Source organism: Myotis myotis, unplaced genomic scaffold (genome assembly GCF_014108235.1).
Source record: "Myotis myotis isolate mMyoMyo1 unplaced genomic scaffold, mMyoMyo1.p scaffold_m19_p_1, whole genome shotgun sequence".
Classification (NCBI taxonomy): Eukaryota; Metazoa; Chordata; class Mammalia; order Chiroptera; family Vespertilionidae; genus Myotis; species Myotis myotis.
In genome coordinates, this window is record NW_023416313.1 from 8997281 (window position 1) to 9021971 (window position 24691).

Sequence of the window (24691 nt, forward strand, 5' to 3'; positions counted from 1 at the left end):
TTCGATTCCGGTCAAGGGCACATACCTAAGTTACAGGCAAATTCAACTCCACTCAGGCAAATTCAAGACCACTAGTAGCAACTATGGTAAACAGTAGCTTGGGAAAAATATCCTTGGGTGAGAATTAAAATAAAGAATGAAGCCAGAGGTATCACACTATATGACTTCAAATTAGAAAAAAAAAAAAATTCCAGCAATAAAACTATTCATGTTTTAAATCATGTCCCATTCTGAGTAGTGGGATGAAATCCTGCACCATTTCACTCTGTTCTGCTGGGACGTGCCTCATCCTTTGTCCAGCGTCTCCAAGCTCCCCGCCCATCAGTCACTTAGCAGCCGTCTGGGTCATCAGATCCACTGCCATGGTATCACAGTGCTTGTGCTCGAGTCCCCCTTATTGTACCTAATAATGGCCCCAGAGCCATCCACATAACTTTTATTACAATATATTGTTAAATTGTTCTGTTTTATTATTAGTTACTGTTGTTCATCTCTACCAGGTCTAATTTATACATTAAATTTTATCTTAGGTATGTGTGCTCAGGAAGAAACAGTGTATACAGGTACTATCCACGGTCTCAGGCATTCACTGGGGGTCTTGGGATGTGTCCCTCATGGGTAAGGGCGATGACTGTAATTAAAGGTCCACCTATGTTCACAATAACATTTACCGTTTTCCTAAAACATTCACGTAGGCTATTTGCTTTCCCAGCAAATGGGAGAGACGAGGCTTTGCGTTCCTCCTCAGCAGAAAGCCGTCCCTTTGCTGGGAGGTCGGAACAGTACCCAGAGGCTGAGAATCCCGCACACTGCCAGGCCTCCACGCAGTACCTGCACCCATGCTGTGCTTATGCAGCCCCAGGCTCTAGCATGTGCTTTGCTTTTTTCACATGGATCACCTCATTTAATCCTCCTACTCTATGGGGTGCTGTTTTCATCGTGTTTTATACATGAGGAAGTTGAGGCTGGCAGAATTTCTCTCTGAGGGGGCCCAGGTTAAATAACCGCTCTGGTCATGGAGCTAGAGGGTGACAGGGTTGGGATTTGAGACCAGCTGTCAGCCAGGCCTGAGTGTTTGCTTCATATTACTTCTCTCTGTTTTTGCTGAGTGGAGTTGAATCTGCCTGTTAAACGCTCTGATGACACAATTGTAGCCCATGTCAATGGCTCCAGGCCCACTGTCTTAGGGTGTGACAGGGGGGACTTATAATCTAATAAATAGAGCACCTGTATTAGTCTGCAAAGTAATCATATTATTTTAAATCTTAGAACACATATATATGTGAATAGGGGGTTACGTTTTTCTTAAAGTTTCCTCTTCATGTTTAAACAAATATTTTTATTGAATTCAGAGAGGAAGGGAGAGGGAGAGAGATGGAAACATCAATGATGAGAAAGGTTCATTGACTGGCTGCCTCCCGCATACCCCCCACTGGGGATCGAGCCTGCAACCTGAGCATGTGCCCTGAGCAGGAATTGAACCAATGACCTCTTGGTTCCTGGGTTGATGCTCAACCGCTGAGCCACACTTAGCTGGGCTTAAAGTTTCCTTCTCAAGGCCTGTGTGAAGCCATTAACTGAGCTGTGAATTCAGCATGGTCAGGCCGACCCACCAGGAATCAAAACATCATCTCACCAGCATCATTTCATCGCCTGATGACTAATTTTAATAGCTGACGTCTGCGGACCCCCAGGCCTGCATTCCTCACCCCATGCCCTTCCCCTTTATAATCCTGTCCCCTGAATCTTGCTGGAAGGCAGGATTTGATGCTGGTAAGGGCCCTAATGTCTTCTTGGTTGGCTGGCCTTCTCAATAAATGCCTAATATGAGTCAACCCTGCCTTCGTTATTGGACACAGCGACAGGCAGCCCGAGCCCAACGGGGGGTTTCCCGGTAACAGGTGTCCCATCCCCTCCAAAGACCCCAAACCTCCTTTGGACGGAGAACTAGCTCAGATCTGCACACAGCAGGAGCTCAGCAAACAGGAAGGAAAGGGGAAATAAAAGAGGAAAGAGGGAGGGAAAGAAGAGGAACCGGAAAGCATCCGTGAGAGCGACCTCACCATCTGCAGCCGCTTCCTGTCGGCCTCCGCGGACGAGCGCACCGACTTGATTTCCGCCTTGTGCGTCCTCACCAGGTCCTCCAGGCGCCGCACCAGCTGCTCTTTCAGATGCTTCTTCTCCTCCTCCGTCTGCTGTTTGAGTTTACGAAGGTCCTGTTCGTACTGTTGCTTCAGGTGTTCCGTCTCCACACCCGCCTCTTTCTCCGTCTATAAAAAGAGGGCCCCGTAAACCTGCGAAGCGGGGTGATGAGCAGGGGACCACTGTTTCTTTTCTGTGCAACTTTTACAGTGTTTATGTACTGGTTTACAGCCTGTTTCACAAGATGCAATAAAGTTTATAAGACTATATATTTGATATTGGTAAGAGACTTGACTTTATGCACCATCGGAAAAGGGCTCTTCGGAATAATAGTGGATCTATTGTCACAGGCTCAGACAGGCCCATTACATAGAGCAGGGGTGGGGAACATCCGGCCCACGGGCTGTATAAGGCCCAAGAAATCGTTTGGTCTGGCCCTGCCAAGGCCTGAGGGGTGAGTTAATTAAATGTTTGACCAAATACAGCAGGCTAATTTTTAAGCTGAGAATTTTGTATGGCCTGCGAATGGTGTTATAAATATCTAAATGGCCCTTGGCAGAAAAAAGGTTCCCCACCCCTGCTGTACAGGTTCCCAAAGAATGCTTTCTTTGTTTGAACTAGGAACATACAGAGGGGACACTAAGCAAGTTTCCAGTTTCCCAGGAGTCGATGATAAGGAGTTTGGAGAATTCTGCTACATTCTCAGTCTCCTAGTTTTCAAATGCCATGAAGTTGGTGGGAAGTTGGCTGGAATCCAGACCCACACACCCACCCCTGGAACCATGGCACCTGCTGCTTCCTGATCATCGTGGTTAGGGATTGAGCTCTCACCTGAAGCTCATTCTAGCAAAGCCCCGTGTCCCCACCCCCAGGGCTGGCTCACACACACCTGCGTGTCTGTGCCTCCTTTCGTACGCGGGCACTCCGTGGGAAGGTTCTCATCCTGCTGAGGACGGGGACTGCGGGCTTCCACGTCGTTTCCTTTCCCTAAGGCCTCATTCTCCGAAATTCGCTCGGTCTTCATGTCATCTACGAGCAAAAGGTTCATCATCATTTGGAATGCCCTTGGCCTTGACCTCAGTCTGAGTCTGAGGCCTTCCGCCACTGAGTGCCATGCTGCTATTCAACCCTTTTGCCCACCACTCCCTACGTAACCCCTGCTCCTCGGCCTCCCGACGCTCAAGCACGGTCTAGTCCAGTGATGGCGAACCTATGACACGCGTGTCAGAGGTGACACGCAAACTCAGTTTTTTGGTTGATTTTTCTTTGTTAAATGGCATTTAAATGTATAAAATAAATATCAAAAATATAAGTCTTTGTTTTACTATGGTGGCAAATATCAAAAAATTTCTATGTGACACGACACCAGAGTTAAGTTAGGGTTTTTCAAAATGCTGACACGCCGAGCTCAAAAGGTTCGCCCTCACTGGTCAAGGTGGTGATTGCCACCTTTGCTCGAGCAGCACCCTGGGCTCAGATAGTTGTTCTGCTCTCCTTCTTAAACTACTCATCTTTAATTTTTGTGATTGTTTTCCAAAAGTTAGAAAAACTGAACATGTCCCTGGGCATATGTACATTCAAAGGTTTTAAGCTAAAAGGAATTTAAAGGATAAGACAAAAAATAAATATAACTAAAACTGCTCATTTTCTTCCCCTGTTCCCCTAGGTACTCATTCCCCACTTCAGAGACCGCCGCTCTAAACCCTCCACACCCTCTGGTTCCTGCTCGGACCTCTCCTCCTCTGCGCCTTTCCAGGCCTCCGGGACTCCTCCTTCCCCGACACTGCCTTCTCCTCCTGCCTGGGCCACGCCCCGGAAGCCAAAGCCTGGGCTGGAATGTCACCGTCCTCCATGCCCCCTGCAGGCAGAGCCCCTGCTGTGTGCCTTTGTTTTCTCTCCCAGCCAAGCTGGTCACACTGTAGGTATTAGAGAACTTTCTGAGGACGGAGCCCAGTGGGAGGCACGTAGGAATCAGATATTCTTAGACACAAGCACCAGCGCTATCACCAACCAGTCTGGCTGGCCCTGACCTAGCCGTTTTCCCTCTCAGACTCAGTTCCTCAGCTGTAACATGTGACGCTGACACCACCCAGCGCACAGAATTATGGGGAAGACTCAATAAGTCACAGTGTGAGATAATGCTAAACGGGTAATGTGTATGGTGGTTACCAGAGGAGAAGGGGGTTCGAGGGAGGATGAAGAGGAGAAAGGGGGATGAAGAGGGAAAAGGGGGTCAAATATATGGTGACAGAAGGAAACTAGACCTCAGGTGTTGAGCACACAACAGAGTATACATATGCATTAATGAAGTTGTACAACTGAAATTTATATAATGTTATTAACCAATATCACCTCAATAAATTAAAATATTAAAAAGTATAGTGTTGTCTAAGTGTGGGGACAAAGCCAGTGCTGAGAGGTGCGGGCACGGTGGTGGGCTGGTGGGGCAATATTTGGGAGCAAGGGGTCCTTTCGATTCACACCTTTTAGAGGTCTGGCCTGCAGCAGCCTGAGGTGCTGGCTCACCTGTGTCCTCCATGGACCGGACTGGCCCACCAGGTGGGGCCGATCAAACTGCCCTGCCCCTCCACTCCGCTCCCAACCTGGCGGCTAACCTTCCCCCTGCAAGGAAATCGTTCCAGGGTCTCACCGGTTTTCTGTGCCCCGTGGCACTCCTGCAGTATTAGTCTGTCTTTGGCCATGGCCAGCTTCTCCCCAAGTTTCTTGGCAGTGCTTTTCAACTCCGAGTTCTCCTGTCGAGCCTCCTTGAGCTGCACATCCAGGTCCTAAACAGACAGATGGTCTCATTCTACAGTTCTGGGTAGAGACACCCTCTGCACACAGAGCCAACATCAGGTCTGAATGGTGGGGACGCCCTTAGTCTCTGGAATTCAGTGGCCCAGGGCTCAACAAATCCCTACTCATCCTCTGATTGGCTGTGTGACCTTGGGCAAGTTACTTAACCTTTCTGTAGTGAGGATCAAAAGAGAGGAAGTGTCTGGGACAGAAAAAATACTCAGGGAATATTAGGAATAGCAGCCTCTGCTACTTTTAGGGGTAGGGGTCTGTAAGTCTGTGGGGTTCACATAACTGATTTAGTGGTCTGGCTCTCTACAAATACAAAGCCCCAAGGATTTTAGGGTAGGCAGGTTGTTATGGGTGAGCAGGGTCTTTAGAATTAGGCTGACCTGAGTTCAAAAACGTACAGTGGGGCCTTGACTTACAAGTTTAATTCGTTCTGAGACTGAGCTCGTTAACTCAAATTACTCTATCAACTCAATGCAAAAATCGGCCGAAAGACAGCTGGTATCTCAAAAAACTTGTTAGTCGGGACACTCGTAAGTCAAGGCCCCACTGTATTGGCCATGTGCCCAGCTAGGCCAGCCCTTAAGACTCTCAATTTCAGTCTTGTCTTATCATCTGTAAACTGGAAGTCTAAGCTCTCTGAAGTCAGGGGCCAACATTAGCTCACCTCGTGTCTCCTGCCCATAGGCCTGGCCTGGCACATAGTAGGTGTTCAATAAATACTTGCTAGATACATGTGGTTGGACTCAATGGAGATAATAAAGCTCACTTCGGTAGAAGTCGAGTGCTCCTCACAGTGCCTGACACATAGTAGGTGTGCCTGACACATAGTAGGTGTGCAGAATTAGGGGCTACGTTTATGCTCCCCTTGGGCAGGTGGGAGGGGATCTTGCTCTACCTGGATCCTTTCCTTCAGCTTCTGGGCGTACTTCTTCAGGTCACTGATCTTGCGGCCTCGGTGCTCCAGGTCCCCTTCCAGCTTCCGGACCTGGGCCTGCAGGGCCGACTCCTGCACCTGGAAGTTCCTGCGCAGGTCGGTCTCCTTCTCCTGCCACTGCCACAGGGCCTCGCTCACCGACTGCTGCATGGCCTGCCGGATGGCCTCGTTCTCCCGCTCGTAGGTGGCCCGCAGCTCCTCGGCCTTGCGGGCGTAGTCCTTGCTCAGCTGCTGGTTCTCCCCTCGCAGCCGCTCCACTTCCAGCAGCACCTCCCGCATCTCGGGCCCGGAGCTGGGCTCTGCCTTGGGGTCAGGGCCCTCGGGCGGGAGCCGGCCCCACGGGGGCGCCTCCTGGCTCATCAGGCGGCGCAGCCGCTTCTCGTAGTCGGCCTTGAGCTCCAGCATCTCCTTGGACAGCGAGAGCACCCGCTCGGCGTGCTCGGCCTCGGCGCGCAGCTCCCGCTCCTTGGTCTCCAGGCGGCACGAGGCCGACTGCGCCAGCGCCTCCTGCGTCAGCCGCCGCTGCAGCTCCAGGGCGCCCTCCAGCGCCTGCACGCGCTGCCGCAGCGCCTCCTCCCCCGCGCGGCCCTGCTCCTGCAGCAGCCGCGCCTCGGCGTCCGCCACCGCCTGGCGGAGCTCCGCCTGGTGGGCCTCCCGCAGCGCCTCCAGGCCGGCCTCGGCCTCGTCCTGGCGGGTGTTCAGGGCGTAGATCACCTGCGGGAAGAGCCGCAGAGCCAGTCAGTGTGTGCGCGCGCGGGGACCAGAGGAATCCTAGACGCAGGCGGGACCCCCAGAGTAGTACCTGGGAAGAGGGTGTGTGTGGAAGTGATTTATTAGAAATCGTGCCCAGCCCTAGCTCAGTGGACAGAGCGTCCGGCTGCGGACTGAAGGGTCCCAGGTTTGATTCTGGTCAAGGGCACATGCCAGGGTTGCAGGCTTGATCCCCAGTAGGGGGGTGCAGGAGGCAGCCAATCACAATCAATGATTCTCTCTCATCACTGATGTTTCTATCTCTTTCTCCCTCTCCCTTCCTCTCCGAAATCAATATAAAAGAAATTGTGTCCAGGAGAAACCTGTAAGGGAGCAGGGAAGTGGGACAGGGTGGACGCAAGAAGGGGGTGATAATACAGAAAGGGTGTCCATGGCAGTGTTCCCTAGGGACTTCTGCAGTGCTGTGGGGATCAGCTGGGCGTTCAAAACTTTAATTTGTTCAGAAAGAACACTTGGGATGCAAAACACAGAACATAGAATTCAGCTATACATAGAAAGGATTCTACCCCAGATCAAGGGGGAATGCACCTCATACACCATAGTAGGTACTCATCACAGTAGAAACTCATACATAGTAGGTACTCATACATAGTTGGAACTCATACATTGTAGAAACTCATACATAGTAAGTACTCGTTTCCCAGTAGGTACTCACACACAGTAGGTACTCATACACCGTGGGTACTTATACACAATAGGACACATACACTACAGTAGGTACTCACACACAGTAGGTACTCACACACAGTATGTACTCATACTCAGTAGGTTCTCATTACACAGTAGGAACTCATACATAGTAGGTACTCATACACAGTACTCATACACCGTGAGTACTTATACACAATAGGACACATACACTACAGTAGGTACTCATACACAGTAGGTACTCACACACAGAAGGTACTCATACACAGTAGGTACTCACACACAGAAGGTACTCACACACAGCAGGTACTCACACACAGCAGGTACTCACACACAGAAGGTACTCATACACAGTAGGTACTCACACACAGAAGGTACTCACACACAGTAGGTACTCACACACAGAAGGTACTCATACACAGAAGGTACTCACACACAGTAGGTACTCATACACAGTAGGTACTCACACACAGAAGGTACTCACACACAGTAGGTACTCATACACAGTAGGTACTCACACACAGAAGGTACTCACACACAGTAGGTACTCACACACAGAAGGTACTCATACACAGAAGGTACTCACACACAGAAGGTACTCATACACAGAAGGTACTCACACACAGAAGGTACTCATACACAGAAGGTACTCACACACAGAAGGTACTCATACACAGAAGGTACTCACACACAGTAGGTACTCACACACAGAAGGTACTCATACACAGAAGGTACTCACACACAGAAGGTACTCACACACAGAAGGTACTCACACACAGTAGGTACTCACATACAGAAGGTACTCATACACAGTAGGTACTCACACAGAGAAGGTACTCATACACAGTAGGTACTCACACACAGAAGGTACTCACACACAGAAGGTACTCATACACAGCAGGTACTCATACACAGCAGGTACTCATACACAGAAGGTACTCATACACAGTAGGTACTCACACACAGAAGGTACTCAAACTCAGTAGGTAAGCCTGCCACATGAACATCAAACTCATTTGTTTATAAAAAATGCTATTGTTTATTAAAAATCTCCACTTGAGTACCTAACGTGCATCTCAAATTTAACCATGGATTTTTCCTTCAAAACCTGCTCTTCCTACAATATTCTCCATCTCACTTCTTCCAGTTGCTTAGCTCAAATTTTAGAGCGGACCAATGAGCACGTGGAAAGATGCTCAGCATCACTCATCCTTAGAACCACAGTGAGATACCCCTTCACGTCCATTTGGATATTTATTGTAAAAATATAATAAAATTAGCCTTGATGAGGATGTGGAGAGATTAGAACCCTGTGCAGTGCTGGTGGGAATGTGCAATGGTGCAGCTGCGGAAGTGATATGATGATTCCTCATAAAATTAACCACAGGATTACCAATAATCCAGCACTTCCACTTCTGGAATTTCAGTTCCAAAACAACTGAAAGAAGGGATTAGATCTGTACACACAAGTTCACAGCATGATTCACACTAGCCAGTAGGTGGGGACAACTCAAGTGTCCATCAACAGATGAATGGATAAACAAAATGTGATATATACACACAATGAAATATTATTCCGCCTTTAAGAGAAAGAAATTCTGACACATGCCACTACACGGATGAATCTTGAAGACATTATACAAGTGAAATAAACCAGTTACAAAGGGACAGATATCATATGATTCCACGTATATGTCCCTACAGCAATACAATTCACAGAAACAGAAAGGAGGACGGTGGTTGCCAGGGTGTGCAGGGAGGAGGGAATGGGGAGTTCATGGTTAATGGGTACAGTTTCCCTTTAAAGATGAAAAAGTTATAGAAATGGTGGTAATGATTGCATAACAATATGACTGTAACTAACACCACAGAACTGTATGCTTAAAAATGGTACATTTTGCCGAAGCCAGTTTGGCTCAGTGGATAGAGCATCGGCCTGCGGACTGAAGGGTCCCAGGTTCGATTCCGGTCAAGGGCATGTACCTGACTTGCGGGCACATCCCCAGTGAGAGATGTGCAGGAGGCAGCTGATCGATGTTTCTCTCTCATCGATGTTTCTAACTCTCTATCTCTCTCCCTTCCTCTCTGTAAAAAATCAATAAAATATATTTTTTTAAAAAGGTACATTTTATGTAATTTATATTTTAGCGCAATAAAAAATTGTCTAAAAATTTATTGAAGTCACTCACACCCGACATCCACTCCATCAGCCAATCCCAACTCTCTCCACTTCTCACCATTTCACACTCCCCTTAATCTGGGCCATGAGCACCTCTCACCTGGACCACAATGGCCTCTTCATCCTGTTTTCTATCTTGCCACCTAGAGTCCGCTAAAGTCAGTCACCTGTGTCCCATCACTGCTCAAACTCCCCTGATGGCTGCACAGTGCACTCAGGAACAGCCAGAGCCCTGGGCTGGGGAGTGGAAACGCCCGGGAAGTGCAAAGGTCATGTGGTTGCTGTCCCTTCCTGTATGGAAATGGCTCGGAACCCGGCCCACACGAGGCTGGGCTCCTGCAAGCAAATGGGCTTGGAATGGATTTCTCGATGGAGTCCAAGACGCTAATTAAAATCTCACATCACCCATCAGAGAGCTGTTGCTAGGCGCTTGGCTGCACCAGGCATCGAGCTGTGAGGCATTAGCTTCTGAGTAATTGAAGCCCAACTGTCTCCCAAACCAAGTTCGATGGAGAAGTAGCTGAAAGGTGAGGGCTGTCTCTCCACAAGGCTCTTAATTAGAGCCCCTCCTCTTACCAGCCGAGGCGAACACTCACACAGACAGAGGCCAGCCTGCCTTCCAGTGAGTTTCAGCAGCAGCAGATGCGGGACCTGGAAAGGGACCGGCTTGTCTTTCTGATCTTGAACGACTTGTTTGCAGCTTTGGGAAGACAAAGACTAGTCACAGCTCCCTCGGTTCATCAATCTGATCAGTAGATATGCATGGGTGTTAGTGATGCTTCTTCTGTGAATAAAACCAGTACAGAGGAATCTTAACGCCTCTCACAGAAAATATTTTAACAGGGAAGTAATCCAGGTGGGAGCCGCAAAATCCAGGAAGGCAGGCCGGCCTGTGTCCCTGTGAGTGTTCGCCTCGGCTCTAAGTAAGGGCCTTGTGGTTGAACATCAACCTATGAACCCAGAGGTCACGGTTCGATTCCAGGTCCTGACACATGCTGGGGTTACCAGCTCGATCCTCAGTTGCAGGGAGGGAGGGGGGCATGCAAGAATTCTCACTCATCATTGATGTTTCTATTTCTCTCTCTCTGAAATCAATTTAAAAAAATTGCGTGAACTCAAAAGCAGAAATAGCCACTCCTCAAGTTTACCAGGCTGGCCTCCATGTTCCAGTCTCACCAGACAGACAATTAAACAATAATTGTTTTTGCCCCAACAGTTGGCCACTAAGTTCCTTTATTATTATTATTATGCTTGAAATTTGTGCACGGGGCGCAGCCCTCGCAGCCCCGGCTTTGTCCGGAAGGTCGTTTGGCTGTCCGTTCTAATGAGCATATTATGCTTTTATTATTATAGATTATTATTATTATGCCAGTTGATATCCCTCATCATTTATTTTGGGATGTGCTAGGCCCAGGAGAACAAATGAGGACGGAGCTCAGGGCTTCCAGCTCCTTCTATGGGCAGTCAGTGCAGGCAGGTCCTGCGGGTGGATGGGGGTGGGGGGTAGGGGGGTGGGGGGGGAGTGCACTGAGCAGAGCAAGGAAGAGCTCTGGTCAGACCTGGGCCAAGGTGTGCGGGGGAGCGAAGGATGCCACGGGAGAGCTAGGAGAAATACTGATTTAAGCCTCAGAGAGCAGATCTCAGCATACTAGTGTAGTTATTTTTATGTGGTCGAATTAGAGGGGATTTTAATTGTTAAAATTTTTATTTTGCGCCCTAACCGGTTTGGCTCAGTGGATAGAGCATCGGCCTGTGGACTGAAAGGTCCCAGGTTCGATTCTGGTCAAGGGCATGTACCTTGGTTGCAGGCACATCCCTAGTGAGAGGTGTGCAGGAGGCAGCTGATTGATGTTTCTCTCTCATCGATGTTTCTAACTCTCTATCCCTCTCCCTTCCTCTCTGTAAAAAATCAATAAAATATATGTTTTAAAAAAAAAAAAATTTTTATTTTGCTGTTTTGCATTTTCTAATTTCCTACAAAATATATATTACTTGGTAAATTAAGATGATCAAAGGAAAGGGAAATTATAAAATATTTTTAAAACCTCAAAATGATATGAACAATTTAACCATGAGACTTTTTTTTTCTTTATTGATTAAGGTATTACACATGGATCCTTATCCCCCCATAGCCCCCCCCACTCATGCCCTCACCCCCCTGGTGTCTGTGTCCATTGGTTAGGCTTATATGCATTCATACACGTCCTTTGGTTGATCTCTCCCCCTCACACCCACTCTCCCCTACCTTCCCTCTGAGGTTTGACAGTCTGATCGATACCTCTCTGTCACCATGAGACTTTTCTATATTTATTATTGTATTTGTTAAAAAGGGAAACGTATTCACATGAATGGTAACTTCGAAGGCTTCCTCCTTAGATGCCTGTCATTGGCATTCTTTCAATAACCAAAGAGCCAATGTAAGGGTGACAGCTATAAAAATAAACCCTTCTCAACTTAGCGTTTCATTTCCCCGCGTTGCTCCTGACCTCAGTTCAGGCGCTCTGGCCCCAGGGAGAGTGCTGAACTTGCAAAACCATGGGCACAGCGAATGCCACGCTCAGTCAACCTGCAGATGACGTTACAAGCAGCACAAATGCAAAAGCAGCAGGTGTCTTTAGGACACATACCCATGCAGGGTACTGAACTCATCGTGTGTCAGATGCACAGAGAATCTCAGAGCGCTGAATTCAGGATGAGTTCAGAGCGCTGTATAAGGATGACTATTCTTACAGTTTCCAAAATGTGGGGTACTCAGCAGCCACTTTTAAAAAGGTATAAATAGCCACAGATGGTTTGGCTCAGTGGACAGAGCATAGGCCTGCAGACCAACGGGTCCTGGGTTCGATCCTGGTCAAGGGCATGTACCTTGATTGCAGGCTCCTCCCCAGCCCAGGCCCTGGTCAGGGCTCGTGCAGCGGCAACCAGTCAATGTGTTTCTCTCACATCGATGTTTCTGTCTTTCCCTCTCTCTCCCACTCTCCCTAAAATCAATGGAAAAATATCCTCGGGTGAGGATTAACAACAACAACAACAAAATAAATAAATAAAAAATAAATAAATAAATAAGTAAATAAATAAACAAACAAACAAACATAAATAGACGATGATGGTGGTGCTGACAGTGAGGACGATCCTGATAATACTGACAATGGCAACTAACTCTTCCTCAGAGTTTACAAGATGCCAGGCACTAGGCTCACAGCTTAATACACCCTCTCTCATCTGATTCTCACAATAATCCCATAGCAGGTAAGTCTCATCGTTGTCCAGCTTTACAGATTGGCAAAACAAGGCATGGAGTGGTTGGGTAATGTGACTGAGGTTATGGGGCTGGTTAGCAACCAAACCAGGACTCGTTTCCATTATCACTCTGGACCCTGTGTTCTTAACCACTGTGTAAACCATCGAAGGAAAACAGGAGTGCCAATTAAGTACTAAAAGTAAATCCTAATGTTGTGATTGGTAGGATATAGGCTAAGCTGATACAAAAGACTCCCCCAAATACAGAGGGTTAAGTAAGGTGGAATTTATTCCTCTCTTTCTCATAATAGTCCCACACCTGGTGCTGGTCAGATGTGGGTGGGAGGCTCTGGTCGCTGATCACTCAGCTCTGCCACCTTCAACGTTCATCAGTCCTCAACCTGCAGCTTCTGTTATCTGGGCCCAAGGCCACTGTCATGTTTGTTGACTTTCCCACCAATAAGAAAGGGAGATAGAGGGGGTCCAAGGTAATCAGCTTGTGCTTAGGCTGGGGATGGACTGGTGCATACATCACCCTTCTCACCTCCCATTGGCCTGCACTTAATTCCATAGCTGCAAGGGAGGCTGGAAGATGCAGTCTCTGACTGGGCTGCCATATGACCAGTGAAAGCATAGTTGTTTCTATTACTAAAAAGAAAAAGGGAGACAGCCTCTTTCCCCCATTCCAGTGCCTTAGAAAGTTAGAGCTAGATCTTGCCTTTCACCCAATCTACACCAGCTGTATTACGTGTAAATGACAAAGCTGAGGCTCAGAGAGTTTAGGCCAGTGATGGTGAACCTTTTGAGCTCGGCATGTCAGCATTTTGAAAAACCCTAACTTAACTCTGGTGCAGTGTCACATATAGAAATGTTTTGATATTTGCAACCATAGTAAAACAAAGACATATTTTTGATATTTATTTTATATATTTAAATGCCATTTAACAAAGAAAAATCAACGCAAAAAATGAGTTCACGTGTCATCTCTGACACGCGTGTCATAGGTTCGCCATCACTGGTTTAGGCCACATCCTTCATCTCCTCAGGGCAGAACTGAATCTAGAGCGTGCCCCCTGATTTCTAATCCAAGGTTCTTTTATTCTAAATTGAGTCTTCAGATTAAGTTGAAAAGGTTACCATCACATTTCTAACTTACTCCAGTAAAACGCAATGACCTTTAAAAAATGATACATGACTGTGACATTGCTCAGACATTGAGCTGAGTTTCAAAAGGAGTCAAGAAATGTTAAAAAGAAAGGTGATATATTCATAGAATTTTAAGATCGTATGCACGATATCACCAAGACCATATCTTCCTCATTTCATAAATAAGGCAAGTTTGGCCCCAGGAGCCTACTGATTTCTACATGGTCACACAGCTTCTGTGAAAGAGCCACAGTTGGGCCTTTATCTCTTCATTTTTAGCATTCCCTCCACTGAACCTCTAAGTCCCTCATGAGAAGGATAAAGGGCCTCAGAACACCCTACAATTGGAGCCCCTAAGACTCCCAGGAAACCCCACTTCTATCTCCTTGGGCATTAGCTACAGAATCTTTTGTCCTTTGAACTGGCTCATATTCAGAAACCAGCTAGTTTCAACTCATGGAGGTTCTTCCCTTCATCAAGTACCATGCTAGGGGCAGAGGGATGCGGAGCTACAAAAGCCCTGGTCCTTGCCCTGGGAGCTTACAATTTAGTGGCAAATACATAAAAACCACCATGAAGATGTGTAAAATGACATAGTGGCTGGATATAGCATGGTGGCTACTTTATTTATTTTCCCAGAAAACACTAATCCATACACCATCAGTGACGGACTCTGTGAGTAGGTATTCTTGGCTGGGCTGGTGATAGAACCCCAACCAAAGTGATTGACACCTGATGGGTATATGATCCAAGCCAGGCCAAGCAGAGTCCTCCCTGGGACTTTATTCAGTTTGGAGAGAATCTCTCTAGCGGATTGGGTCTGAAGATTGAAAGGATGTGAACTCAGAGTGACCTGTCATCTTCTTTTCTATAACATGCTAAAAGCCAATTAATAGGAAAGAATGAATGACTCTGCTATACAGACCAATGCAGAGAGATGAGGGGGAGAAAGAGTTAAAGATATCCACTTTCTGTCCGTGGATTCATTCTTCGCTTCTGGCAGACAAAGAATCCGGGTTCCAGTCCAAAAATTCGGTATCATCACCATCACCACATCCTCATTATCACCACCACCACCATCTTCCTCCTCCTCCTCCTCCTCATCAGAATTAACATTTGCAGTGTTTACTTTATGCCAGGAATGGTAATGGCTCACAGCATTGCCTGGGGGGCTCCCCACTGCCCACTGGATAAGAGGGTGCTCCTTAGCCCCACATTCAAGGCTCCACACAAGCCAGCATCAGATCCTGCCACCATCCTGTCAGGCCCCAAGTGATGGCGACATTGGGTTACACGCTGGTGCCTAAACAAACCGCACACGTTCAGACCCTCCCACTTCTACTCACACTTCTCCCTCTGTCTGCCCCCCATGCCATTCTCTCCCTGGTGAAATTTTCTTCCAGTTCCTGATCCAATGTCACCTGCTTTCCAAAAGCTCCTCCCCAGGGGATTATTCATTTACTTAGTCCCTCAGCACACAGCTGGGCACCATGAGCTCTCCCTCCTAACCAGAGGACAGGAACAGAGATGAGCATTCTCTTACTGGTATTACTTTCTTTTCTCAAAGAGATTGGGGGTAAATGTAGACTCTCCTCTCTGCTCCCCCATGTCCATTCCTCTTGTGGCACCAGATCCTGTTCTGTGGCAGAGATGATTCACGCTGGAAAGGCAGTCTCAGACATGCAGTCTTTCCATCCCTGTTTGACACATAAGAAAGGGCTTTGGGCCGGGAACAGCTCCTTACCTAAAGACCAAGGGCCCACAGAGCCTGGGCAGGGTTTCTCACCTGTGTAAACAGATCTTTCCCCGTTTAGGTTTAGGATCAATGGGTGATCCTTAGTTCTGCTGAAGCTGGGTGTCCATGGCCCTCAGGCGTGCTCCCAGCTGTCAGTATTCCCGACTCCAGGAGGGAGGGAGGGTTAGGGATTGTCCTGGCTGCACAATGGCCATGCTGGCTGCTGGAGCATTCCCTGGACTGGAGACCCACACACACTGCTGGAGCTGATCTTTCTCACTAAAGCATTGGCTGTTCGATGCAGTGCTTGACTGAGCTGTGTTTTCCTTGGCAACTCCAACAAGAGGACTTCGTGGGCAGAAGTGTTTGGACTTCTGTGCCTGGTCGCCGGCAGAGTGAGGATCTTTGCTTTCGTCCCCGGCACTGGTAACCAGTGAACGGCGTTCTGCTCCGCAAGCTGCCTCTCCCTAGAATCTCAACTTTTAGTTGATATCCTGCTAATAGACTCCATTTTCTAGAGTCTCTGGCAGCTGGTTGTGGCCACATGGCTGGGTTCTACTTAAGGAAATCTTAGCAAGAGTATTCTGTTGGGCCCTAACCGGTTTGGCTCAGTGGATAGAGCATCGGCCTGCAGACTGAAAGGTCCCAGTTCGATTCTGGACAAAGGCATGCACCTTGGTTGCGGGCACATCCCCAGTAGGGAATGTGCAGGAGGCAGCTGATCGATGTTTCTCTCTCATCGATGTTTCTAACTCTCTATTCCTCTCCCTTCCTCTCTGTAAAAATCAATTAAAAAATATATATATATTTTAAAAAAAGAGTATTCTGTGGGCCTCCAGGAGGCCTCCTTGAGTGGGAGGGGTGGTGTACCCTTCCCTCCGCCCCTTTGTCCCAGCAGAGTGGAGAGTGGGCGCCATGGCCGGAGCTCCAGCAGTTCTCTTGGACCATGAGGTGACCTTGAGGAGGCAGCCTTGCAGCTGGCACAGCAGAGCAGAGAGATAGAAAAGCAGGAATCCTCCACCACACCCGGAACTGGGCACCTCTTTTCCGTGAGAGAGGAACGCACTTTCATTTGTTTGGGTTTTTCTGTTGTACGTAGCTGAGCCTGACGTGAAATAATAAAAAGTCCATGTTTTGTCTTGCTCACTTTTGTAGCTCCTGTACCTTGCACGGTGTTTGGCACAAACAGAGGCGCTCATGAGAAATGTCTGATCAGTCGTAAACAAATTGGGTATGTGTTTAATGGCCCACACCACAAAGACAACAGGAAATGGGTATTATGCCTGCGTATATACAGCATATGTAGATATTTCTAGTTCAGGGGACATTTAGGGGTTAGCTAGGCATTTTCCACTGTGGCTCTTAGGACCCAGCTGGGCTGCTGTTCACACTCTTCACTTCTTGAGATAACACACCCCTTGCTTTCCCAGGAGCCCTGCTGCCTGGCGGGCCTCAGTCAGGTCACACCAGACAGACAGGAGGAGTGGCCGCAGGAAGCTGCCTGGGGGAGGTGAGGGAGTGGTTTCAGGATGATCCTTATTTAATTGTTACAAAAATAACTGTCACCAGGAGCCAACCTCCAGGTCCCCGGCGCTTTGTAACACCCAGTCTTGTGGGGACCTGCGTTTTATATCATGTGTTTCTTTTCCAACACAGCGGGCCCCACTGTGACTCTGCATGCACAGCCGGCTGTGAAACCACGCTGTCCCCTGCCCTGCAGTTTTGCAGCTAGTGAGGACAAACAGCCAACTGACGGTTTTTTCTTAAAAAATATATACCCACCCCCAATTTCTTTTAAGGAGAAATTGCTCTTAGGCAGTGAAATATCTCTCTCCGTATGCACACATTCCCCTTTCATTCAATCATTTAGAGAATATTTGCAAGAACCTGCGATATGCCCGGCACGGTTCACGGAGGTGAGGGTACCAGCACAGACCGAAATCCTTGTGCCCGCAAAGCTTAGCACTCTGGTGAGTCAGACAATCAGCATGTGAAATAAGTAAAATAAACAATTTGTTAGGTAGTGGTAAGTGCTAAATAAAAGAATAAAGCAAAGAAGGAATGTTGAGGGGGTGGAGTCAGTATTGTACATGGGGCCCGAGGGAAGGCTTCATTAACGTGTGAATGAAGGTCTGATGAGGATGAAAGAGTGAATGATGAGGGTCCAAGGGAAGAGCACTCCAGCCAGAGGAGCAAGAGTCCTAGAGGTGTGTGTGTGTGGGGGGGTGGGTGGGGGTGGGGGGGGGAGGGTTCAGGGGGAGGGGCGGTTCCTGGATTAGCAAGGAGGCCAGTGCAGCCGGGGCAAAGTGAGCAATGGGAGAGCAGCAGTGGTGAGAGAGGTGGGGCCAGGTCATGGAGGTCCCATAGGTCAGTGGTCGGCAAACTCATTAGTCAACAGAGCCAAATATCAACAGTACAATGACTGAAATTTCTTCTGAGAGCCAAATTTTTTAAACTTAAACTATATAGGTAGGTACATTGTTATTAACTTAATTAGGGTACTCCTAAGCTGGCCTTTGCTAAAAACGTCCTCAATCTGAGGGGTCGACCTCAGTGAACGTACCCCCACTTCTTCTAATGCCACTTCTTCAAAATAGACTCGCCCAGGCCGAAAACCGACTTCTGCGCATGGGCCATGAAGTTTCCATCGCACTGTACGTGCGCGCCTGCGTGGTATTTTGTGGAAGAGCCACACTCAAGGGGCCAAAGAGCTGCATGTGGCTCGCGAGCCGCGGTTTGCCGACCACTGCCATAGGTCATCGAAGAACTTCGGTTTTTACCATGGGAAATGGGAAGCCCTAGAGAACTCCGGGCAGGGCAACGTGATCTGATCCCATTTTCTAAAGATCACTGGGCTGCTGTGTTGAGAATGGGTCCACCTTCCACCAGCCACTCCCCACCTTCTCCCTCTTCGTTCCTTTGCGGATCTTTTCCCCAGGCCACTGCAGAGCCGAGAGCCATCTTGTGCTCCTTCCGTCCCCATCAGAATGTATTTTTGGACTGTGCATGCCTGGTGTCTCTGAAGCTGAGTTGGCAGCCAGTACCCCCCCTCTGAAGAGTGTAGGGTTGCCAATAATCACGTGGCATCTTATGAGCTGCACGTCAGGGATGCTGATTCATCTACGGCCTGTTAGCACATGGAAGACTCAGTAGGACCTCTTTTTGCTACATTCTTTGAAAAGCAAGCTAAGGTGAAGAGGGACCATGGAAAGCAATTCCTAAGATACCCTAAGGATGTGAGAGTGAAAGCTGCCTTCCGGTGATTGAGAGGCCTGAGATAGATAACTGGGAACCGGCATTCAAGCTCTGGAGCAGGGGTTCTCAACCTTCCTAATGCCGCGACCCTTTAATACAGTTCCTCATGTTGTGGTGACCCCCAATTTCATGTTACAAATTGAACATAATTAAAGCATAGTGATTAATCACAAAAACAATAAGTAATTATATATGTGTTTTCCGATGGTCTTAGGCGACTCCTGTGAAAGGGTCGTTCGACCCCCAAAGGGGTTGAGACCCACAGGTTGAGAACCGCTGCTCTAGAGTCTGCCCTGGAGTTGGAGAACCAGCTAAGCAAGCTCCTGCTAGACCTGAAGACCATAGCTTCTGCCAACCAAGTACCTGGATGAACAGAAGAATGAAACAAACTACCGGCAACGCCAGCATGTATGTCATAAGGAATTAGAACAGCAGGCCTGGGAGGAGGAAGCCCCATTGGAAAAGCCTGTGGAAGTGCTAGGTGAATAGACCCCACACCGGAAGGCAGCAAAGCAAGTCTTCCCCTTGTAGTAGGTCCCAAATCAGCCACTTAAGAATCTCAGTCATCTCCATTGGACAGAAGATTGCCTTCCTTTGTTGGTGTGTGCACAAATAAATTTTTTTCGTATTTAAAAAAAACGTACTTTTGGATTCTTCCATCATAGTCAGCAGCAGATGGCATTGGGAACAGATTCATACCCAAGAAAGCAGATGAGGTTGTGGACATTCTGTTTGTTATTCTGTCTCCCACAACTACCCCAACAACTCTCTTCCTTCTCTTTTTTTTTTTTTTTATTAAATATTTTGATTGATTTCAGAGAGAAAGGAAGAGAGAGAGAGAGAGAGAGAGAGAGAGAGAGAGAAACATCAATGATGAGAGAGAATCATTGATTGGCTGCTTTCTGCATACCCCACACTGAAAATTGAGCCCACAACCTGGGCATGTGCCCTGACCAGAAATCGAACCGTGACCTCCTGGTTCATAGGTCAATGCTCAACCACTGAGCCATGCTGGCCAGGTCTTCCTTTTTCCTTCTTAACAGGCCCCCAGTTATGTTTAAGCAGCTGCTCCCCCGCACAGTCTGGGAGACGCAGGGTAAGCTGACCCCAGGCCGGCTCCACTCCAGCAAAGGGTGTCCGTGGGTTTTGGCCATTTGATACAGAGCAAACACAACCCTAGACTCAGCTCTAATCTCCTCCCTCATGTTTACTGAGGCTGTCCCCGGACAATTTGATAGGCTTCCTCAGGACAGGCGGGCCCTGCTCCAGGGCCTGGGACAGGAATAGCAAGTCTGGGCGGACGCACTCTGGCAGCCCGAGGAGGAAAGCTTTGCGAGATGAATGGCGGCAGTGTCGCTGGCTCTTCCCGCTGTATTAATTTCTCCTTTAGACGAAAGCTGACCCATTTTTCCAGCCCACGGCTCTAATGGACTTTTTATTCAGAGGCCATCCTTCCCGCATAAAGACCTGCATTGTATTTAATGATAAGCCTTTTAATGGAATTTGCTATTTCTGGGTCTCTGGGAAAATGCCATTAACGAGCTTGCAAGAGCGAGGGCTGGCAGATGTCTGAGGGGCGCGCTTCTCAAGGGCAGACTGCCCTGGCAGGAAAAGGAACAAAACCCAGAAGCAGGTTCTTTTTCACTCCTTGGAACTGGTTTGGCTTAACGGCAACGGTGATGTGGGCACATTTTCCAAGACAGATTGATCTCCCCACAGCAGGGCTCCTCACCTCACACTCCAGTTTCTTAACAGGCGCTGGCCCACTGCAGGTCTGTGGGGTGGCCGATGTCAGCCTGCTCAGGGTGCCCGGGGGCTTGGCCTAGCTGTGCACTCTGCTGATGATTTCACTTGGACTGGGATACCGGAAGCATCTGTGGATGACAGCCCAGTAGAAGCATGCATGGAGGACGTTGTGGGGAGGGGGTGTAGCATGAAGAGAGCTACATACTCTGCACCATACTCTATCTTTTCAATATATTTTTACTGATTTCAGAGAGGAAGAGAGGGAGAGATAGAAACATCAATGATGAGAATCATTGATCGGCTGCCTCCTGCACTTCCCACACTGGGGATCAAGCCTGCAACCTGGGCATGAGCCCTGAGTGGGAATCGAACCGTGACCTCCTGGTTCACAGGTCTACGCTCAACCACTGAGCCACGCCAGCCTTACTCTTTCTTTTATTGCTTGGAGCAATACAGTTCTGCCCCCAAACCCAGCAGGACAGAAGCTTTCTGGTTAACCAGTGGTGCCCTCAGTCACAAAATACTTCATTGCTCATCTCGTTACTCCACAAGGTCCTTCCAAGCAGCACCTCCACCTGGGAATGGCTCGTGGAACCACATGGAGTACTTCTCTTAAGGTGGGTTCTGCAATTTTGGCATCATCCCTGGGCATTTGGTGTGATGTACTGGCACCCAGCAATTCGTTAGCATCCTTATAGATGCAACTTTGCTGGCCCACCCAGCATTTAATATGTCTCCTAATGGCACCCCCTTGTGACCTGGCACTAATGGAGGTGCTAAGATATATAAATAAGGTACAAGGTGAGGTCCTTGTCCTCAAGGAGTAAACAGTTCAAATTAATCCAGCTCATATTATTGAATGTTAATGGGAACAGGGTGCTATGTAAGAAGCACTTAAAAGTTCAGAAACGAGGAAGGCAAAATAGAATCCGATTATCTTTTTGTTGTTGTTAATTCTCACCCAAGGATATGTTTCTATTGATTTATTTTTTAAAAAAATATTTTTATTGAATTCAGAGAGGAAGGGAGAGGGAGAGAGAGATAGAAACATCAATGATGAGAGAGAATCATTGATTGACTGCCTCTTGCACGCTCCCTACTGGGGATCAAGCCCACAAACTGGGCATGTGCCCTTGACTGGAATCGAACCCGAGACCCTTCAGTTTGCAGGCCGACGCTCTATCCACTGAGCCAAACCAGCTGGGGCTCTATTGACTTTTTAAAAAAGAAATTTCTTATTGAATTTTTAGAAAGAGAGGAAAGGAGAGGGAGAAGGAGAGAGAGAGAGAGAGAGAGAGAGAGAGAGAGAGAGAGAGAGAGAGAGAGAGAAACATCAATGTGAGAGAGAAACACTGCTCAGTTGCCTCCCATTCCCACCCCGACTGGGGATTGAACTTGCAACCTGGGTATGTGCCCTGACTGGGAATTGAACCCACTGAGAACTTTCAGCAAGGGCTGGTGGTCCAACCAACTGAGCCACAAGGCCCAGGGCAAGCCCCAGTTTGGCTTGTTCAGACTGGATTCCGCAGCATCACCTGCACTTGTTTAGAATGCAAATTCTCAGGCCCCACCTTTGACTGAATAAATGACAAATGCTGCAGGTGGACCTAGCCATTTGTGTTTAACAACATTTGAGCAGAACGAGCCTACAGAACTTCTAGAAAAGTAGAGGAAATAAGACAAACACACAGTCCCTCGGCTACCAGATAGGGTGATGGACCAGGAACTATCACAGACACCGTGCGAGGGCCAGGGGCCTGCAACAATAGTTTTGATTAAAGTCACAGTCACCAGTGGAGTTTTGAAAATGCATAGTTGCCTCAGCTGCACCCAAAGGTTTGAATCCACTGGTTTTAATCCCTGTTAAAACTGTTCCTGAGGTGACTGACAGCTATCAGAGGAGAGCACCCCAGTAGGGGTCTGAGAAGGAAGAAGCCCTTCGTTAAGCTCTAGAGCAGCGGTTCTCAACCTTGGGTCGCGACCCCTTTGGGGGTCGAATGACCCTTTCACAGGGGTCGCTTAAGACCATCGGAAAACACATATATAATTACATATTGTTTTTGTGATTAATCACTATGCTTTAATTATGTTCAATTTGTAACAATGAAAATACATCCTGCATATCAGATATTTACATTACGATTCCTAACAGTAGCAAAATTACAGTTATGAAGTAGCAACGAAAATAATTTTATGGTTGGGGGTCACCACAACATGAGGAACTGTATTAAAGGGTCGCGGCATTAGGAAGGTTGAGAACCACTGGTCTAGAGGATGTTGTGATCGAAAGTCAGCGCATTTGATTCCTGTGGATGTCATAACAATTCACCACAAATGCATGGTTTAAAGCAACAGAACTCTACTCTCTCACAGTCCCGGAGGTCAGAAGTTCAAAGTCAGGGTGACTGCAAAGCCTGAGGCTGTGTGCGGGGGGAGCACCTGTTCTTCGCCTCTTCCAGCTTCTGGTGGCTCCAGGTTCCATGGCTTGTGGCCGCATCACTCCAATGCCTCTGCTTTGGTCTTCACACAGCCGTGGCCTCTTCTGTGTCTTTTCTGTCCCAAATCGCCCTCTGCCCTCCTCGTAGAGGTAGGAACACAACCAGATAACACAAGCAATGTCACCCACACACGTAACTCAATCATCTCTGCAAAGACACTTTTCCAAAGACGGCAGCACTCACAGGTTCCGGGGACTCGATAACTTTGGGTGGGGGTGGGGGTTGGGGGTGGGGGGGTTGGTGGTCTCCCACAGCGACGATCAAGAGAAGACAGCATTTGCCAAGTGCACAGTCAGCACGAAGCAGGAAAAGGCAGAGCCGTCTCCTGGGCTTTGAAATTTTAAGAAAACAAGAGCCAGGAGTAGAAGTGTTATGGTAGCTGCTCAGGATTCGCAGGCAGGGCCACATCTTTTCAGGAAGATCTGACACCCGTCCTGCCTCAGAAGACGGGGCACAACACTATTTCTGACGATGATGTCAAAGATCCGCGGCCGGTCTTTCTGCTGGCTGTGCTGAAGGCTGCACAGCTAAGAAAAAGGCTTCCTCGTGAGACAGGGACAAGACGGGGGAATCGCTGGTGTGCTGTTGGTACCCCTGGACCCTGAGCTGGGAGAGAGCTGCCGGTTTCGCTGATGCCTTGAGCAACCTGGGAGCACTCCCCAGCTACATCCTCCTGCCCGGAGGCTCCGAATACAGCAGTAGCTTCAAACAGGTCCATTACACAGTCATAATGGGAACTGACAGCCTGAGCCCGGGATTATGTCACTGCGGTTTGAAAATAATTACCCCATTGTCTCCTTAACGATGAGAGTTCCTCCCACAAAACTGTGCCAGTGTTTGGATTGTAGGAGAAAAGCTTGTAGTAAATGCCTTTTAAGAGGGCAGGCTTTGTAGTTCACAGCTCAGGACCTCAGCTCATCTTGTCTGTGAGGCTGTTTTCAACTGATCGCTAAACACTCCTTGCCGGGAGCCGGTCCATCCTTGCTGTTTCAAAGGACCTGGCATATATGGCATACTGTTCTTAATATGTTTGCTCACCTTCTTGGCACTATGTGTTTTAACCAAGGTCTCTGAGAAAGGTTGTTTCCCCAGGTAGGGATTTTCCCCTGAAGTTAGGGAGGGAATAAAACCCCTCAACTAAGTGCCAGGCGGGTAATTAATCACTTAAACTACGAACAATCATGCTTAAGCTATATAATCTTTACTCCCTGGAATGGAGATAAGAAACGCCCTAACCTTTGGAATAGAGATTGATAGGATTGGAATCAACTGGTATAAATACAGATGTAACAAGACAACAGGACACAGAACCTAGACACAGAACCTAGACACAGAACCGAGACACAGAACCTAGACACAGAACCTAGACACAGAACCTACACAGAACCTAGACACAGAAGAACTTCGCTGGAGAGAACATGGCAAAAGATCCTGGACAGAAACTGGAGACAGAACCTAGAGACAGAACCTAGCGAGAGAACATGGCAAAAGATCCTCCACAGAAACTGGCCACAGAACCTAGAGACAGAACCTAGCGAGAGAACATGGCAAAAGATCCTGGACAGAAAATGGCCACAGAACCTACAGAC

The 24691-nt window shown here is 48.1% G+C and overlaps 2 protein-coding genes across 9 annotated transcripts in view; one reads left to right on the forward strand and one right to left on the reverse strand.

Annotated features, from left to right (window-relative positions):
• Positions 1-4330, forward strand: part of MED28 (mediator complex subunit 28) — a 43572-nt gene extending 39242 nt beyond the window's left edge. Inside the window, exon 5 of the transcript XR_004971157.1 lies at positions 3809-4330. The gene's annotated coding sequence lies outside the window, so the exon portion shown is untranslated. The remainder of the gene's footprint in view (positions 1-3808) is intronic.
• The window catches only part of FAM184B (family with sequence similarity 184 member B), a 78238-nt gene that overhangs the window by 43622 nt on the left and 9925 nt on the right, over positions 1-24691 (reverse strand). For all 8 annotated transcript variants that reach the window (XM_036329649.1, XM_036329668.1, XM_036329658.1 and 5 more), the window contains exons 2-5: positions 5846-6598; positions 4793-4928; positions 3032-3171; positions 2064-2270 (exon numbers count right to left, since the gene is read on the reverse strand). In XM_036329649.1, the coding sequence (XP_036185542.1) occupies positions 2064-2270; positions 3032-3171; positions 4793-4928; positions 5846-6598 (1236 nt within the window). The remainder of the gene's footprint in view (positions 1-2063; positions 2271-3031; positions 3172-4792; positions 4929-5845; positions 6599-24691) is intronic.